The 19,981-nt window shown below is 40.6% G+C and overlaps 1 protein-coding gene across 3 annotated transcripts in view; it reads left to right on the forward strand.

The window, feature by feature from the left end:
• The window catches only part of LGR5 (leucine rich repeat containing G protein-coupled receptor 5), a 123,040-nt gene that overhangs the window by 40,688 nt on the left and 62,371 nt on the right, over positions 1-19,981 (forward strand). For all 3 annotated transcript variants that reach the window (XM_059186327.1, XM_059186329.1, XM_059186328.1), the window contains exon 2: positions 15,867-15,938. In XM_059186327.1, coding sequence (XP_059042310.1) covers positions 15,867-15,938 — 72 coding nt within the window. The remainder of the gene's footprint in view (positions 1-15,866; positions 15,939-19,981) is intronic.

The raw sequence follows: 19,981 nt of genomic DNA on the forward strand, positions 1-19,981 counted from the left end.
AGGAAGACAGGAAAGTAAATAAAGATGTGACCACAGACGATTCTAAGTGGAAAGAATGGTGGGGGGAAGTAGAGAGGGGGGTAGGAGGACAGGGTGGGCCAGAGGAAGAGCAGGGAAAGGTGGGAAAGGACTTATTCTGGATTGGAAGACCAAGAGGAACATCTGAAACAGTGATAATCTAAGAATGAAGAGGAGCCAGCCTTTGGAAGGGTGGGTGAGGTGCCAATGAGCATCGTGGTGAAGGTGAATGGACAGGACAGGCCCAAGGAAGAAAGTCCTTGGGATATGGGGGAACCTCACAGTGGCAGCTGCATCCCGAGTGCAGGGAGCCAAAGGACAGTGAGTCAGGATGAGAATGGGGGGGTGAGGCGCTCAGGGCCTGTCGGCCATGCTAAGGCATTTGGGTTTAATCTAAGAGCGAGCAGGAATCCATTGGAAGATTTCAGGCAGTGCCAGGGAATTATCTAATTCTGTTTTGAAAAGCTAAGTTTGGCCTCCATGGGGAGCATCTGTGGAGGGGGCCAGGAACAGAAGCAAGAAAGGGAAGAGTGGTTAGGAACGAGCACTGAGTAGGACCTAGGCCTAGGTGACTAGGAGGTGATGGCTGCTTCCCCTGGACCAGCCTTGGTCAGGCCCTTGCCATGAAGACTCTCTAATCTTCACAACCCGGGCAAAGCCTGGGCGTAGGAAAACACAGGATAAGATTCTTCCAAAGCCTTTGCCTAAACAGAAAATTCATTGGACATATACTGCTCATGTCAGTCTAAAAAGCAAAACCTCAGGACACAATAGGAAAATAAATAGTCTGTTATGATTGGAATAGGAGTTGACCGTTGGTCCCCAACTTACAATGGTTGGACGTAGTGATTTTCCAACTTTACGACGGGGCAAAAGCAACACATGTTTAGTGGAAACCACCCTTGGAATTTTGAATTTTGCTCCTTTCTGTGCTGGCAACATGGGGTACAATCCTCTCTTGTGATGCTGGGCAGTGGCAACCTGCCATTCAGCCCCGCGATCACAAGGGTCAGCAGCCCATACACTCAACAACCATTCTGTTTCCCACTTTCAGTGCAGTATTCAATAAATCACATGAGATGGTCAACACTTGGTTGTAAAATAGGGTTCGTGTGAGATGATTTTGCCCAACCGTAGGCTATGTAAGTATTCCGAGCACATTTAAGGTAGACCAGGCCAAGCTGAGATGTTGAGTAGGCTAGGTGTATTAAATGCATTTTTGAGTTACAGTATACAGTATTTTCAACTTATGACGGCTTTATCAGGATGTAACGCCATGATAAGGGAAGGAAGATCTGTATTTGGAAAGGTTTAGATAGGGAAATGTAACCCAGAGGATGAGGACTGGACCATGGAGACTTCAACCCATAGCCCGGAAGCCCTTTCCAGTGCTAGACACTGAGCCCAGGAGGGCCCAGCAAGCTTACCTCATTTAATCCTCACCACAGCGGCATGAAAGAGGTGTTAAAATACAACATTAAGAAATTAAGGCCACAAAAGAAAACACACACACACACACACACACACACACACACACACACACAATCTGATAGCAAGGTAACAGAACCATCATTTGAGACCCTGACCTCTTTCCCAAATCTGTAACCCATTTTCCTTTCCACATAGCTCAGCTAGATAATAGTACTTGGGCTCCATTTTGCAAATGGTGGGTGACCAGCAAAGGCTTTTTGATCCCATGGGCTAAGGAAGGATGATGGCTCAGATCATCAGCCCAGACTGTTTGCATGTGCTCCAGGACAGTAGATGGAATATGGGTGGAAGAGAAAGATTTCATTCTGTTGGAAAGGAAGGATCCCTTAGTCATACCATGTTCGTTGCAAGATATTTCGGCAACTTGCTTACTGCATAGAATAAATAAATAAATAAATAACAACGGGAATTTCTGCCTGGGTGAAATAAAATAGATCTAGTTCCTTTAACCAAAGCTTTTGAAAGATTTTCTTTGAAACATTGCCTTGAGAGTCTTTTCAGTGTAGTGATTATGGAACCATCAGACACAACCATGGGTCCAAAATTTGATATATGTACAATGTATGTATATAATGTATATATATTGTATATATATACACACTTGTATCTTACAGCTTTTCACTTGACTTTTTCGTATTTTTGTTGTCCAATGATTAAGTAATGAAGTTATCTGCTAAAAGACATTTATGATGTGAAAGAGGAGTAGGGAGGGAAGGTTTTTCTGAATTTCCTCTTTTGAAGAAAAAAAGTCATTACATGACTTTTTCTGTCATCGCAGAAGGCAAAATGAATAGTCTGTGTGTGATTCATGTGTGCTAGTTCAGTGATTCTCAGCCAGGGGCGTTCTGACCCTAGGGATCATTTATTTGGCAACGTTTATATGTTCGTTTTTCAAGGCCGCCATAACAAAGCACCACTGACTGGGTGGCTTCAAGAGCAGAAGTTTGTGTTCTCAACTTCTGGAGGCTGGGAAATCCGAGATCAAGGTGTTGGCAGCGTTGTTTTCTTCTGAGGCCTTTCTCCTTGACTTGTGATTCTTCGTCTTTTCCCTGTGTCTTCACCTGGTTTTCCCTCTGTCCCTTTGTGCAGATGCCCTCTTCTCATCAGGGCACCAGTCATAGCAGAACAGGATCCACCGTAATGACCTCATTTTAACTTAATTGCCACTTTAAAGACCCTGTCTCCAAATCAGTCACATTCTGAGTTACAGAGCACTAAAAGTTCCCTACAAATGGGGGGAGAGGGTGCAGAATAGAATTCACCCAGCGGTCTCTGCAAGTTCTTGGTGGTTACAGCTGGCGGAGTCGTGGTGTTCCTGGCGTCTAGTGGGTAGAGCCAGGAACGCTGCCCAGCACCTTACAATACACAGGAGACCCCCCCACACACAGCAAAAAGAACCGTCAAGGCCCGAATGTCAGTATTGAATATCAAGATTGAAAAACCCTGTTCTAATTCCAAAGTGGGTTGTTTGATTTTTTTTTTCTAAGCATAAGGAAAAACAGAATCTATTACTCACATGAACATTACTATTGTGAATGATAGCCCAGTCTTCAGTAGGACTCTACTCATATCCATATTCAACTGTCTCACACAGAGACGAATTTGTGGCATAAACAAGCTTTGTAAACTGTTTAGACAAACAAATAGAATTATTGTTAAAAGAAAAAAGGGAGCACAATATAAGATATTAGCTCCTTTATCCTTCAGGGAAAAAAAAAATCAAGATGACTCCAGATGGACTGGGAAGGGGGAAAGATCGGAGGCAGAGAGGACTGTTAAGATCTCATTGCATTGCTTGACCGCTCACCCCGGATGTGTGAAAGGCCCAGGGTTCCACCTGGAATTCTGAGATCTGGGGCTGGGAGAGAAATGGGCCAGGGGCTACACACCCTGGAGCCAAGAAGGATCCAAGAGATATATCCAAAGGCTAAATGAAAGCAGAGTCAATGGGCTGGAGAGGTGTTCTCGAATAGTCACTCCCAGGGGCTGGCAAAGAGGTAAAAGCAGCCAGAGATACAACACAAAGGTGTGAACAGTAGAGAAGAGACTTTCCCTGAGGTCTCTTCTTACAAACGTGGTACTTAAAAGTCAAAAAGGTCAACCAAATATTAGGACTGGAAGTTAATTAGATTAAGGAATCTAAGGGAATTAGACCATGGATTCCAGTATACAGTGCAGATACAAAGGGCTGATCCCACAAGCTATCGAGTCAGATGGACCAGCTTCAGACCATGCTTGGCTCTGCCACTTTACTGCTAGCGTCATCCTAGAAAAGCTAAATCTCTGTGTGCCTCTGTTTCTTCATCTGTAAAATGGGTTATTATCCAAAGATTCATTAGATTGTGTCTGTGTGTATGCATGTGTGTATGTGAAAGAGAGAGAGGGGTAAAAAGAGAAAAATGCTAGTTATTGTGATTGGGCACAGACAACTGTTAGAGAGAGAGAGCACCAGCGGTGGGGAGAGACAAAGGGAGAAGGAGAAGCAGACTCCCTGCTGAGCCGGGCACTCCACATGGGGCTCGATCCCAGGACTCTGAGATCATGACCTGAGCCAACGGCAGATGCTTAGCGGTCTGAGACACCCAGGCGTCCCGACATTCCGGTTCTTAAATCTGCTTTCCCACCTCGTCGTCAACCTTGTCACGTTTGCTTCCCACGGGTAATTCGCTGCAGTAGATTTCAAAACAAAGCAAAACAAAAACCCCATCACGAATGCCCAAATAAAGAATATTTCGCTTCTGATTGAGACCTCTTCCTCTGAGAGACGTGCAAACGTTCATGACTAACTCTGTGGGCTTCGACTTTTGACAGCTGTAGAAAGATTTGGTTTGTTGTCATCACTTCCTTTGTCCCTTTGTTTTTGTTTCGTTTTGTCTGCTTGCTTATCTACTTGGGGTGTGTTCCGAGGACACGAGTTTTTGGATAAGTGGTCCACTTACAGAGAACTACATCTATTGTGGTGTCTAAATGGGGTGTCTGTCCGATTAGTTGGGGGGCCCCAAATGCGGTGCTACTGACTATTGGGTGAAAGGATTCACCTGAGGCAGGACAAGGGAGATAGAAGTGTATTGACTATACCGCAAGGGAGCAGACGGCAGGACAGCAGAGGAGAGAGGTTGTCTGCCAGGAGGCCATGGGAGGAGGCTGTTTTTAAAAGAGGGAAGGTGAGGAAGTATGGTGAGGTATGGAATTCTCCCTTTTCTGGTAACCGTGCCTGGTTGTAAGTGGCCCATTGGTCACTGGGGGCCTCTGGGTATTTTGAGGAGGGTCCCCTGATGGGCCTATGTAATTCAGTGAGGGGGGTGCTGTGGGTCCCTTCTACATTCCATCGCTCAAGACCGTGTGCCTAAAAGTGGCCTCTACATCTGTCTCTTCTCTTGTTTTTCACAGAATGTAAATAAGGTTCATGACTACGCAGTCACATTAACTATGTCTGTTGGATCAGGGTGACAATGTAAAATGTTCAAATGAGTTTGCTTTGAGGCTCTGTCTTTTCAAAGTTTTCATTAAAAATTTAATAAAGCAAAGGGACCCATACGTAAGTACATAAGCCAGCTATCTCTAAAGATTTTTAAAATTATACTGTAATTTTAAAAAGGTTTTTCAAGGCAACCCAATATCAATAAGCAAACATTTCTCCACTCCTATTACATCTCTATGGGTAAAAGTTTTCATGTGTAAAAACACTAAGAGGTTCTATGTTATAATAATAATCATAGCAAACTATGCAGTGCTTATAACATCCCAGATACTACTCAAGTACCTTCCGTCTGTTAGCTCAATTATTTCTCATAAGAATTCTGTAAGGCAGATAGTATCATTATTGCTGTTTCACAGATTAGGTAACTGAAGCACAAAGATGTTAAATAACTTGCTCAAGTATGTTCAGCTTAGAAATAACAAAACCAGGACTCAGACTAAGTCAGGATACCTCTAGAATACCGTCTCCTAGTTATTACACTGCCAGCTATTTCAAAGAATACTGTTGAAACCTCAGGAAGAATAATAGTATTAGAAAAGAAATGAAAAAAATTGTTAGTCTTTCTTTACATATAAACAAATCATTTCACTTACAACCTGTAAGTTTTATTTTTAACTTGAAGGTCATCAAATAAAATAAAACATTCTTCTGACGCTTTGCACAAAAGAGTATCCTGATGGCTGAAAGTCACATGAAAAGGTATTCGGTTCTCCCAGACATGCAGGAAATGCAAACTAAAACCACCATGAAATGCCATTGTACATTTAGCAAAAATGACTAAAATTTTAAAGAGAAGTAATGCCAATTTTGATGATAATAAATGGAGAAAAAGAGGTATGAAACTACTGGAATGCTCATCCATTGCTGGTGGAAGTATGACCCAACATAACCACTTTAGAAAACTGCTTGGCAGGATCTATTAAAGCTGAGTATATGCATACCCCAAGACCTAGCAATTCCACTCCTAGATATATACCCAACAGAAATTGCAACCATTTCTCATACATACCCAACAAGATATATGTATATATATGTATATACATGAGTATATACTCACATATATACCTAACAGATATGCACATACTTCATCTATGTTCAACAAAAGACATATTTAAGAAGGTTTATAACAGGGATGCCTGGGTGGCTCAGTCGGTTAAGCATCTGCCTTCGGCTTAGGTCACGAACCGGAGGTCCTACAATCGAGTCCAGCATCCAGCTCCCAGCTCACCGGGAAGTCTGCTTCTGCCTCTGCCTGCCACTCCCCCTGCTTGTGCTCTCTGTCTCTCTGACAAATAAATAAATAAAATCCTTTAAAAAATAGAATGTTTATAGCGACACTACTCATCATAGACACAAACTGATCCAAATGTCCATCAATAGCTGAGTTGTGGTATAATAATAAAACAAGATAGTATATTGGATTGAGAAGGAATAAACTATTGCTAATGTAACACATGGATAACTATAAACACAGTGATCGAAAGAAGCTTGGAAAACACAAAAAACTCTGCTCCATATTACTAAGTGAAAGAAGCCAGTCTGAAAAGGCTACATCATGTATGATTTCAACTATATAACACTGTGGAAACAATAGAAGATTCAGGCTTGCCAGGATTGGGTATGGGGAGTGGAAGGATGAACAAATGGAAAACAGAGGATTTGTAGGTAGTGACAATGCTCTGTCTGATGCTATAATGGTGAATACATTTGTCCAAACCCATAGACTGTACAACAGCATGTGTATCTCATGTAAATTACCAAGTTTGGGTGATCATGAAGCGTCAGTAGGTTCATCAGTTATAATAAATATACCACTCTGGTGGGGAATGTGGATAACGGGGGAGGCTGGGCCCGTAGGTAGGCAAGACATATATGGGCAATCTCTATGGCTTCCTCTTAATTTTGCTGTGAACCTAAAACTGCTCTAAAAAATAAAATGTGTTTAAAAAAAAAAGAACTATGCACTATACGATTCCATTTATAGAAAGATCGAAACCAAGCAAAACTAATATAAGGTGTTGGAAGTCAGCAGACTGGTTCCCTCTGGGGAGAAGTGCGTAGAAGGGAACATAAGGGAGCTTCTGAGGCAATGATTATGTTCCATTTCTGGTTTTGTGCTGATTTGTGAAGGTATGTTCACACTGGAAATTTACTGGGCTGGACACTTAAGATTTGTTCATTTTCCCATATAGCACTTCAATAAAAATGTTCTTCAAAGACACATTGTTTTGGAGTTAATAATATGAGAAAAGTATGTGGAAATAACATTATTCATACTATCATAAAATGCTACTCCGGCCTGCACCTTTCCTTTTGAAGTTCACAGGACGACTTATCTCTAGAAGTATATTTGAAAAGTGATCAATTAAAAAGTGCTGGAATGGCTCCAGCCTGGATCCATTGTTAACAAAGGTATCTGGCAGAAAGCTAAATGCTACTGGATCTCCCAAGACAAATTTTAAATGATTGTACTTAGAAGAAATGGGAATTGCACTACGCTGCTAAAGAAAAAAATATTAGTCTTCAACTGTGGCGGAGATTAAAGAACCATTTGGGGGGGTTGTTTTCTTAATTTGCTTTATAGTCACACTATAAGAAATGGCCTCTTTGTTCACTGATTCCTGTACCGGGTCTCAAATATTAACCATACCTGGATTTTAAGATGGTGGAGTAAGTACCTAATGCAAGCATTTCTTCCGCAACAAATCCATAAAAATGATAGGAAGGGTGTTTCAGCAAGAGAAAGAGGAGAAAAGGAAAAGTAAAAGGAACAAAGAGGGAAAGAAAGGGAGAAAGAAAAAGGAGGAGGAGGGGAAGAAGAAGCACTAGCGGCAGCTCAAGTAGAGATGCTTGAGTATGGGGGTAGACGGGGAACATTCAATGGACAAGAATCTTTGAAGAATCTCTAGGACAGAATACAGACAAGGCTGACTGAAGAGAGAAACCATAACCCTAATTCTGAGCAAAAATCTTTGTGAGAGGTGGTATACCCAAAGTGGGTTTTGTTCCCAATAGTGTTTCATAGTAGAAGAGTTTTATGCATCACACTTAGAAGCAGTGTAGCCATTTGATGAGAAACATGATTTAAAAAAAAAAAAATGGATTGGGTAAGATCATCTACTTGCTTATAGGAAGGCTGCAGAGTTCAAGTCAGCATTCATTGAGTATCTTCTATAAGGCAAGACTCCTTTAGACACTAGAAGTATACTGTAAAACAAACAAACAACAACAACAACAAAAAAGACCATGAGGAGTCAGAGCCTACTGTAGAAGATAGACACATAAACATATCACTTCAGTATGATGCCATTAAATGTGTGGGGTGATATGGGAAGACAGGGAACAAATCACTTACCCTAACCTTACAGCCAGGCGAAGGCTTCCTAGAGGAGATGACACCCTACCTGAGTCTGGAACAATGAATGAAAATCAATATGGCAGAGTAGTAAAGCTTCTGTGTACTGCACAATGGAGTTTGGAGTGCCATAGTAAAAAGCGTGGATTTCATTTGGAAAATGACACTCATTGAAAGGTTTTAGGGGTGCGTGGGTGGCTCAGTCATTAGGCATCTGCCTTCAGCTTGGGTCATCCCTGGGATCGAGTCTCACATCAGGCTCCTTGCTCACCCCTCCACCTGCTGCTCCCCCTGCTTGTGCACTCTCTCGCGCTCTCTCTCTGTCAAGTAAATAAATAAACAATAAAGTTTTAAAAAAAGAAGAAGAGGTTTTAAGTAGGGTGGTGTTTTGTCTAATTCTGCATTTTTTTAAATGGCTCTCTCTAACCATTAGAGGGTAGGCCTAAAAGAATAATAAGGCCTAAAAGACTGATAGCAGGCAACCGGGGAGTGGGGAGGCAATTGCGGATGACTGGGGCAGAGATGGTGAACACCTGCAGCAGGGAAGAGTAAAGAGAGAGAAAAAGAGATAGGCAGAGAAAATGCAAGAAAGAAGACTTGAAGGGTATCTAAGATTTGGGCTTTCCTGGAAGGAAGATGTCAATGGCACTAACTAGCAACTGGCACAACAGAAAAAGAAACAAATACGGAATAGGAAGTAATTATTTCCATTTTGAACATGGTGCATGGTCACGCATGGCGCATTCCTGTAAGATTGCTAACTGGACGTATGCAGAAGGAAGCTAGATACATGGTTCTGAAATTTAGGGGAGAGGGATTAAGACTAGGAAATTAGATATATGGGTCTCAAGTTTAGGAAACAGAAATTAAAACTCTGGTTCTGAAATTTAGGAGAGAAGGATTAAGATTTAGGAGAGAGGGATTAAGGCTAGGATGGGGGAGTTATGGGCATCTAAGAGATACTTAAACCCAGGGAAGTAAGTAAGAGTCTCCAAGAAAGGGCAGAGATTGAAGAGCACTAGGCCAAGGGCAGAACTCCAGAGGACACTGACATTTAAGGGATAAATAGAATAAAATCCCACAAAGGAGCCTATAAAGTAGAAAGTTCAGAAAGTATGGAAAGAATCCTGAGAGAATGATGACTTGGAAACCAATGGAGTACAGAGTTTCCAGGAAGAGTAAATCTAATGCAGGAGAGAGGCCCACTAAGTCCTGTGTTCATTAAATTTGACAATATGGAAGTCCCTGTTTCTTTGGCAAGAGCAATTTCATTGGAGTGTAGGGATGGAAGTCTGTGTATTGTGGGTTAGAAAGGGAATGGGAAGTGGGGGCTGCAACTGTAGACTATAAACAACCCCAAAGGGATTGAGAAAGACTTAGCAGCAAGTAAAGGAAGATATGGGATTGAAAGATCCTGCTTCCTGTCAGTTTTAGTAGAGGAAAAGACTTGACTCTGTTTGTACACGGAAGGGGAAGAATAGGTTAAAAAAAAAATAGAGGAAGTAGAAGGAATTATTCAGGGGCACCTAGATGGCTCAGTCTTTAAGTGTCTGCCTTTGGCTCAGGTCATGATCCCAGGGTCCTGGGATAGAGCCCCATCAGGCTCCCTGCTCAGCAAGGAGCTTGCTTTTCCCTCTCCCACTCCCCCTGCTGTGTTCCCTCTCTTGCTGTGTGTCTCTCTGTCAAATAAATAAATAAAATCTTCAAAAAAAAAAAAAAAAAAGGGAGGTATTATTCATGAGTAATGAGCTATGGCATCCTAAAGAGGATGGGACCCATCAGCAAGGCTAAGCAAGTAGAAAAGTATTGGTATAGTAAGCAGGGGACAAAAAAGAACCAGAATTTGGTTTATTTCATGTGTGGTGGTCTAAAGAATCTCAGTTGTTTTCATGAAGTGAGAAGGAAGATGTAGCATGATGGGAGTCGTTGATTAAGAGGTTTGAAGCAAGTGGTCAAGATTGGCCACAGTTCCTGAGGGAGTACATTGAGCAATCACAAATAACAGAATTGTGCAGCAGTGTTGAGAACCCACAAAGACCATGAATTTATAGTCCCCAGTCGGCACATTTGTGAGTTTCTCTTTTCTAGTAGCACTCAGTACCCTGGGTTAGGAACAGAGAAAATGAATTAGGGTGTTTTTCCAGAGCTGGGATTTTGCCAGGAGAATGAAACAAAAGACAAGGGACCAGGAGGTTGAGGGTGTTGGTGAGGTAGTGATCCAGGTGACCAATGCATGATGTAAGCTAGGTTCTTAGGCTAAGACAAAGCTCTAATACTGGAAGTATCAAAGGACCAGAGATTGAAATAGAAGACTAAGCTGGAAAGACAAAAGACTGGAACACAAGGGTCCGTAAAGCTAGATCTTAAATGGGGGTGAGGGGAGGGTGGGGGAGCACAGGAGTAGGAATTTGGAAATAGAGAAGCTAATGCATTCTAGGGAAAGAGAATCACATGTGAAAAACAGATGCAAAGGGGAACAGCAAGAATTTCAAGTATTTAAGTGGACTACACATTGCATAGAGGAAAGTGACATAAAATCAAGGTGGAAACATGCATTAGGCCAAATCATGAAGAACCTAAATAGTTTGGGTATTTGTTCCTCTAAGAGGCCTGGAGCCAGCCAAAGTTCAGATGGAGGAGGTCCATATGGCTAAAACTGGGAGGTTTGCCCTGCACAGGGACTCCTCCGAAGGGACTGAACTCCAGGCCAAGCTCTGCTTGCAAACTAGTCACCTTGTTCTGCTGCTTCAGTGCAAAGAGCTTTTCTGTAATTCATCATGCCCAACTCCAGAGGAGACCCCTTTTCCTGTGGGTACACCTGAGGGTTTGCCTTTCTTATTGGCTAACAGTGGGTCTGAGTGGAGTGACGATCAGATACATGGGCTTTTTGGGGTGACCCGTCTGGCCATGGTACAGAAGGTGACCTAGACACAGTATGAGGAGACACAGTAAGCAGGAAGAGCAAAAGGGTTATTCATGTAATAGGGACTTGACCAAACGTAGAAGCCAAGAAGAAGGGAGGGAGGCCAGATCCAGAAGAAAGTTCTATAGAATTAATACTGGGTATCTTTATGGACGTAGGGACAGGAGGAAAGGGAAAAGTTGAAGCTGACTTGGATTGATTCTCCATTGTGTGCCTAGACCTACCCACAATTAATGCTCAACTCAGATTTGTCAAATGAAGAAAAACAATAGAGTTGCAAACAACAAAGACATTTGCAAGAGAGAGAGACTGTCTGCTTGGACAGAACTCTATTCCTAGGAAACAATTAGGCCTCCTAAACTTTGAGTGAGTTGTAGAGCTCAAAGCTCTCATCTGGGAATTTAGGGTTCCTCCTGTGCCGTGGTTCTAAGCCTTGCTTGAACATTCCAATCACTAGGGCAGGTTTTAAACATCCCAATGTCCATACTGGACCCACCAACTCAGGCACTCTGGGGATGGGACCCAGACATCAATATTCCGTAAAGGTCCTGAGGTGATTCCAATATAGAGTCATCTGCTCCCACTGAGCTCTCCAACCCCTATTACAGATTTCCAGACACGGCCATTAACACAGCATCGGCAAGAGTAGGGTCAGAGACAGGGAAGAATGGCCAAACATATTTGACCATCTTGTCACAATGAATCTTCCATGTCTTATGAAATCTTTGTCCATAGTGACCACTTCTTCAAAATTAATTCCAACATTTTGGCAAAAGATGAAAAAATTAAAGAAATCCATTACATTGTTTCACAAATGTTAGGAAACTGAGTCATAGACAAAAATGTGGTGCAACATGAGGCCACCTTTTAAAATCATAGTTTAAAAAATCAGTAATGTACAGGTTTGGAAATTTATCTTACGATCTCCTGATTTGGTGTTAAAGTTATATGCATTCCAGGGGTCAGAAGGACCAAATACTAAAAATAAATGTTTACAAATAATTTAAGTAAGAAAGAGAATATTTTTGTACAGAGTTTTAATGTTCTTACTCTATCATTTTTAACTCAAAATTGACATAAAGGCAAGAAGAGCATTGCTAATCAAAGAGCAGTCCAGGGCAGTGTCCTTCCCAGGACATGGTTGTTTTTTATGATCCACAACAGATAAAAATTTGAGAGTAAAAGGGGCGCCTTGGTGACTCAGTCTTTAAGTGTCTGCCTTTGGCTCAGGTCCTGATTCTAGCGTCCTGGGATCAAGCCCCACATTGGGCTCCCGGCTCAACAGGAGGCCTGCTTCTCCCTCTCCCACTTCCCCTGCTTGTGTTCCCTCTCTTGCTGTGTCTCTCTCTGTCAGATAAATAAATAAAATCTTTTTAAAAAAATTTTTTGAGAGTAAAGTTTAGAAACTTTTATAGTAATTGAAAAATTACTGATCACATAACAAAATATTGAGCTCCTGTTTTACGCATTCTAGTGTTTTTATTTCCCTTTTCTAGTAATTTATTTTATTTTATTTTATTTTACTTTTTTAAATTATCAACCCACAGCAAATTCAAAATCTTAAAAAATCAGTCTTTCACCATGGATAGTTTAGTTTGGGAAACTAGAGGACCACTATTCCATTTGAACATCAATGCAAAGGTGAACACAGAATGAAAAAAAGTAAATACAGACAAATTCCTTTTTATCTTCTCTGCTTGGAATTTATATTTTAGAGGTCTGTTTCATTTTACCTTAGATGGTTGATATGAAAAGTTGTTTTCTGCTATAGGCTTATATGCATTGCTTAGAAGCTCTCTCAAAGAAAACATAAGAGGCGCCTGGGTAGCTCAGTTGATTAAGCATCCAGCTCTTGGTTTCAGCTCAGGTCATACTCTCCCGGTCGTGGGACTGAGCCCCACACTGGGCTCTGCACTCAGCATGGAGTCTGCCTCAGATTCTTTCTCCCTCTCCCTCCCTCTCTCTCTCTCTTTCCCTCTCTCTCATAGATAGATAGATAGATAGATAGATAGATAGATAGATAGATAAAATCTTTTAAAAAGAAAACAAACTTACTCGAAAACAGATGGTAAAGGAATGGATTAGCAGGATTTGCTCATTTTCTAAGAGGATCCCCAATATCAGGTAACACAGAGAAGTTATTAATTCCTTTTGGGAAAGGGAGATTCCTCTTTTTAAGAAATAAGTCGCTCTCTTTTGATTGGAAACAGCTAGTAAGAGTTTAATAGCATAAACTATTAAGGAAGAGACACCCTAGTTTAACTATAGGGAAACCTGCCACATGGAGATCATTTCTCCCAAGATCATGCAGCTGATGAATGAGGTCAGGATTCAAACCTAAGACTCTCTACGCTGACAGTGCTTTGCTCTCTCCACCGTTCCTCCATCACAAGTGTTCCGGGGGGACTCTGAGAGTGTAGGCTTATATAAGCTTCACTTCCAGGAAACTGAGATAGGATAGTGAATATTAAAGTCATGTGGAATGTTTATGAATCTCCTTAAATGTAAATGTCCTCATTCTGTTTAGAGCTTTCGGCATATACACGAGAGGGATGTGTGTCCTGTACTGTTTTGCACATCACCCAGAAAAATATAACAGGAGAGGAAACTTAGTGCTCTCCATATCAGCTGTCTTCATGTTGAAACTGATTGGATCTTGGTTGCTAATAAACATGCTCCGAAAGCAAACCATCTTGATTCTTTTAGGAAATAAGTGGGATATCAATGAGAAAATAAGTGAGTACCTAAGAAATACCAAGTCTTTGCCCGGATTATATGGTCCCTGTGAGGAATCCAGAAACTTCATTGATTAATTTTATACATGTCTGTTCAGCGAACTGAACTAACCAACTTTGCTACTTCAGAGAAGTAACTGCACAACAGATTTAAATTGCTGATCAGTTATTTGCCACTGTTACCTAGAGAGCATGAGAAAACCATCCAGATATTCAATATATGGAAAACCAAAAAATTTTAGTGTATATTTTTGACATCGTTTAATTTTAGCTTAAGAATATAGCATGTTACTCAGCTATATAAGTGTTCAGTGGCAGATATTAAAATGTATAATTGTCTTTTTACCATACTCTGAAATATTTAACTGAATATTTTAATCTTCCTATTCATGCTAGTGACTTTTCAGTCACTTTTTAAAGAGTAAATGATCAGTCCCTGCATTCTTAACCATCAGTGATTAACAGTTAATATTTGATAAAGAAACCAAGCACTCTATACTGACAACAGCCGGTTAGATGCTATGGGTGTGACCACTTAAATAATAGGAATAATCCGGATTTTTTAAAAAGCTCATGGGTGAAATAGAGGAAGGTGGTCAGAAGATACAAAATTCCAGTTATACAATAAAAAAGTCCTGGGGAAGTAATGTACAGCAGGGTGAATATAGTTAATAATTCTGTATTGTTTATCCAAAAGTTTCTAGGAGAGTAAATCTTAAGAGTTCTCTTCACAAGAGAAAAAAATGTAAATGCGATGAATGTTAGGTAACCTTATTGTGGTAATTATATATATATATATATCACATCATTATGTTGTACACCTAAAATTACTATCATGTCATATGCCAATTAGGTCAGTTCTAAAAATAATAAATAAAAAGAAAGCTCACTGTCTTATCTTGAGATAAATTTTAAGTATGTACACCTGATCTGAGATTATAATGAATTTTTAATAGAATCTGAACCTTCAGGTTTGAGCAAGCAGTCATGTTTTAAGTCAGTCTTCAGCCGACTATCACATAAAGTTTTGGCTGGTCTTGGTGACAGTCTGTCCCGCCACCGGTCTTTTGTCCTCTGAGATACAGATGGCATCTATCAGTGACGCTGTAGGGTTATGTGGGAGACCGTCAAGAAATAGAAAAGTAAAAACAGAATAAAATCGCATTACACGGAGTTTCCCTTAAAACAAAAATTGATTGAGTTCTACCCGAAGTGGCTTGTTGTTTCCTGTGCCAGGAACTACTGTGCGGGCCCAGCAGGAAGTGTGCTCCGAAGCGGGATCACATTACACCCTTGTTTTATGGTTCATTTCACTTATTTAATGCAATCTGAGAACCTGCAAAGGGAACATGTTAGAAGGAGGGAATGGGCTTTTTGTCTTGTTTTGTTTTGTTTTTTTAAGTTTCTTTGAATCCAAACATTTGTTTTTACAAGGTGCTTACAGCCCCCAGAAGTGGGACTTGCAGAGAGTTGCAAGGGGAAGGCATTTCTCTTTGTCACAAAATTCAAAGCAAGAACTGAAGTTGGGTTATGTCTAGGGTTGAGTTATGTCTGTTTCCTTTGCTGTCCTACTTCCATAATTTTCAACGTGAAATACTGCCATCATGCCCATGAATGGTCTAAATCGTTCTGAATTCATAGGAGCCCCTCCTAGGGGCTCTCATTTGACAGAGAGCCCGAGATGGGCTGGGGCTGGGGTGGGAGCTGGGAGCTGGGAGCGGTAAGGAATATCTTTAAGATGCAAAACAGCGGTTCATTGGTCAAGTGAAAGAACGTATTGCTTGAAAATGTGTGGAGGGAACAGCTGGATTCCCTGGTGGTGGCGGACGCTGCTTCTCACGTGCTGTCTGTTTTCCTCTCCAGAGACCTCAGTATGAACAACATCAGTCAGCTGCCCCCGAATCCCCTGTACAGCCTCCGCTTCCTAGAGGAGTTGTAAGTATTGCGTAGTAGTGATGTGTCCAGTCAACACTGAGCACATTCCTGGGTTTGTCCCTCACACTCACTGTGGGAACCAGATAAAACAAGGCAAAAAAGCTGTCAGCACCAACAATTTTGGCACATGAGGAAACACTTAGTTGGGAGGGAAGAAAAAAAGAAATTGCCTAAGATTCTGGAAATCAACTTATAAAGAAGTTGACCATGAGGCTACAACTTTCTAAGGTGAGACTTGAGCCAAACAAATTAAAATTTTAAAACAAAGGCAGTTTAAGAGGCCTGGATGTCTCTTTGGAAATAGTTAAGTGGCAGGATATTAAAAGTTTGAATACCGGTTCATGTTTATTAAAATAGCAAGTAAAGCTATAATCAAAACCAAAAACTGCCGCTTGGTTTGGGTTGTGACGGGGAGAATGAAGTCCACATTCCGTAGCACCAAAATTTCTTGTCCTAATCACTTTTAATTACTATTTTCCTACTTCTTAATTTAGCTTCCCTCAAGGCTTGAACAGAAAAACATGAAATCCACAGAGGACTTCAAACTGGGCTCTCCAAACTCCCTGTAAAAAAAATTAAAAAGGAAGAAGCTAAAATTAGCTAATGATACACAGAGGAGTCTTGATTAAGTCTCGTAATCACTTTCCAGAAGATGAAAAAGAACTGTATAATCCAAAAATCTGTATTTAAAAATTCATTTGATCCTCTTACCCTTTGGAGTGATGGAGACGAAGGGAGCCGTGTGCCATCACAGTCCTCATGAAGAGAGTTTGGCACCATCCCTTGAGTACATCTTCTGACTGTTGATTAAAGGAATTGTGTAGGCAATGACCTCTTTTGAAAATACTTCCTTTATAAATCCGAAAGTCAGGGTCCAATCTGGGGAGTAATTTAAATGGTTGATGCACTGCGTGATCCACCCCAGGAAGTGGGAAGAATGTTCCATCATACCCAGATTACAGTGCATCAATCTTTTCCCTTTGCAAGAGGATGACATTCTCAGATTTCTCCCCTTAGGGTTTTATCTATATTTTTGATAGCCTTATATTTTTAGCAAATGCTATTGTCTAACCACTGAAATCAGTTGTCCATATGTCCAGGTTGTTATCCGGGAATATGTTGGGGAAGCTCAGATGACAAGACTGCAGCAAGTTTTGATCAATCAGAGTTTTTCACTCTGGGTTGTCCACGCTCCTCTTTTCCCCTTTTCTCTCTCGCCATTTCCATGGCTAAAAAGTAACCTTGATCAGGGCTGAGTCCTTGTCTATCTTAGTCATGGCTTGTATGTGATAATAATCAATACATTTTTGATGAACAAATGAATACCAAGAAAGCAAAACATGTAAAATGAGCTTCTCATCCAAGTTAGCTGCCTTAGGAAAAAGCAACAGACATGGTAGACATTGGCCAAAATTTCTATTGACACCTTTAGCAACTTTCAGTTAGGGTTTTTTCCTGATTTCCATCCTTTTCATCTTCCCTTCCTCACCATAATTAATACACAAGGCTTGGTCCTATGTACACCCCCAATCCCACATTTTGAAAGTGTGTATTTGCTATGCTTTCTTCTGTCATTTCCTTACACTACGCAATGGTACAAGGCTTCCGTTCTGTGTACATGCACCTCCACTTTAGACCCCAAACTGAATCAATAAAGTCTTTCCCCAAGGACTTTGTTTAATAGAATTCCTCCCTCAGTGACCCCAACTCATTCTAAATAACTTCTCTTTCTTCAGGAGGTAAATGTTAATTCTGTTCCAAGGCCAGTTTTTCAAAAGATCATTGAGAAAAGTCAAGGGGGGAAAAAAAAAAGAGGGAGGGAACTACCATTTGAAAAAGATATTTTTCTGTATTGTCTTATATTTATATCTGGAAACTCCATTAAGCGTCTTGACCGTGAAATCATAGAATTTCAGAAATAGAGGAGACCCTTAAAGGGCTATTCATTCTAGTTTTTCATTCTCTTCTGGAATTCCCTCTGCTGAGCTGGCCGAGCATAATTCAAAAGCTAGACCACTTTCTCATATATAATTCTGTGTTGCATCTGACTGATGTTTTGAAGACATCATTATTCATTTCGCAGCAAAAGGGGATAGTATTTATAGAATCTGGAGAAATGATCAACTCTGCTTGGTTTATTCTTTTGTTCCCAAGGCTAATTTGGGGGGTGGTGTGTTTAAAACAAAACAAACCATAACAAAAAAGCAAATATTTTGTAGAGCATTGCAATTATGCCTCTGTTATGCTGCAGATAGTTTCTACTAGACTTAGCTACGTATAACTCTTTATTCTCTTCTAGAGTATAAGGTCTTCAAAATAGTATTATATTATGACAACAATCATAGTTTAGTCTGTGCCATGCATGTTCAAAATGTTTTATACACTTTTTCCCACAAATCCTCCTAGCATATCTATCATATAGGTAGATATTCTTATTATTCCCATTTCATAGATTCCGAAGGAAAAAAAAAAAGATGAAGTACAGAGAGAATTAAGGAACTGGTTCAAGATCATGCAGTGACAAGAGGCAAGGCTAAGATTCAACCTCACCTTCAAAGCCACACTCAGAAAGTAGAGGGAGCATTAGGAATTATGCGTAGTTCTTCTGTGCTTTTATTTTCCCTAGTAGTACCTGAACAGTGGTTTCCACAGTTGAATTCTTGAAAGTGTTGTTTAAACCAAGTTTTGTAATGACAGTTCTGTCATATATCTTTGCCTGTCTGTGCATGTGTGGAGGGATGAAAAAGAGGGAGTAAGAGAGAGAGCTGTCTACCCAGTGGATGAGATTGGATATTCAGGTTATTAATTTACTACCATCACCTATTGTTGACAATGGAGAAATATCATCAGAATTTTCAGATGTAACGTATCGCCAATTTAGCATTGCTCAACAGATGCAAAACCTTAGTGAATATCTTACAAGAGCATGCATACACTTAAGCCATTTGTTTCATATAGTATACTGTCAGAACTAGCAAATGACAGTCATACAGCTAAAGACGGACATTATTTTCCCCCAAATTTTTAAAAAATTCTAGTTAGTTAACCTGTAGTGTAAAATTGATTTCAGGAGTAGAATTTATTGATTCATCACTTATCTACAATACTCAGTGCTCATCCCAAGTGCCCTCCTTAATGCCCATGTAACCCATCCCCCTGCCCACCTCCCTTCCAGCAACCCTCAGTTTGTTCTCTTTGGTTTGTTTTCCCCCCTCTCTCTTTTTTCTCCTTCCCATATGTTCTAGATACAGACATTTAGAGATCTGTCATTGTGTGTGTGTGTATGTATATCTTTTGTTACGACGGTAGAGCACTATTCTAGAAATATTTTCATTCAGTTTATTCATCTTGTCTCTACACTTTATTAAATAGCCATAAAATGGGACGTTGCTACTGATACTATTAATGATATTAATAAAACTCCTGCCACAAAACTCAATTTTTTAAAAATCATTACTAATAAAGGCAAGTTACTCTTCCCATTCGCACAAATCTCCCACACTTAATCATTTCCCTGATTTAATCATTTAACTGTGTTACAAACTGTAGACAGCCATAATTCATCCCTCATCCATCCCTGGATCTAGACAAAGGTGTCAGGTTTTAAAATCCTCTTAAGAATCCATAAAGCCCTACAGGTACTCACTGAGTCAGTGTTTAGAAATATATGTATATTATAGCCCTGGAGAAAGTGTTTGCCTGAGGCAAATATTTAGAAGGAATAAGAGGCATCACCTTGAATGGTGTCCTCTCCCTCCTGAGGTGCGGGAATGCTTACTACCTGGGCCATGTATGTTGGCACATTCAAGTCGTGTTTATCCTCTGTTAACTTATTTTTTTAAATCTACATGGTGACCAGACAAGCATAGGCCAAATGTCCTATTGCTGCAAGGGGAAGGAAAGCCTTTTCCTCCTGGAAAAAACAAAAAACAAAAACCATAATTGAGTGTGGTAAGGCCGCGCCGTATAGAGAGAAAAGCGCAGTGTCTGGATGCCAAGCCCAGGAGTCTCGTCCCGTCCCTGCCATTTACTAGCTAATAATC

This window comes from Mustela lutreola, chromosome 8 (genome assembly GCF_030435805.1).
Source record: "Mustela lutreola isolate mMusLut2 chromosome 8, mMusLut2.pri, whole genome shotgun sequence".
Taxonomy (NCBI): Eukaryota; Metazoa; Chordata; class Mammalia; order Carnivora; family Mustelidae; genus Mustela; species Mustela lutreola.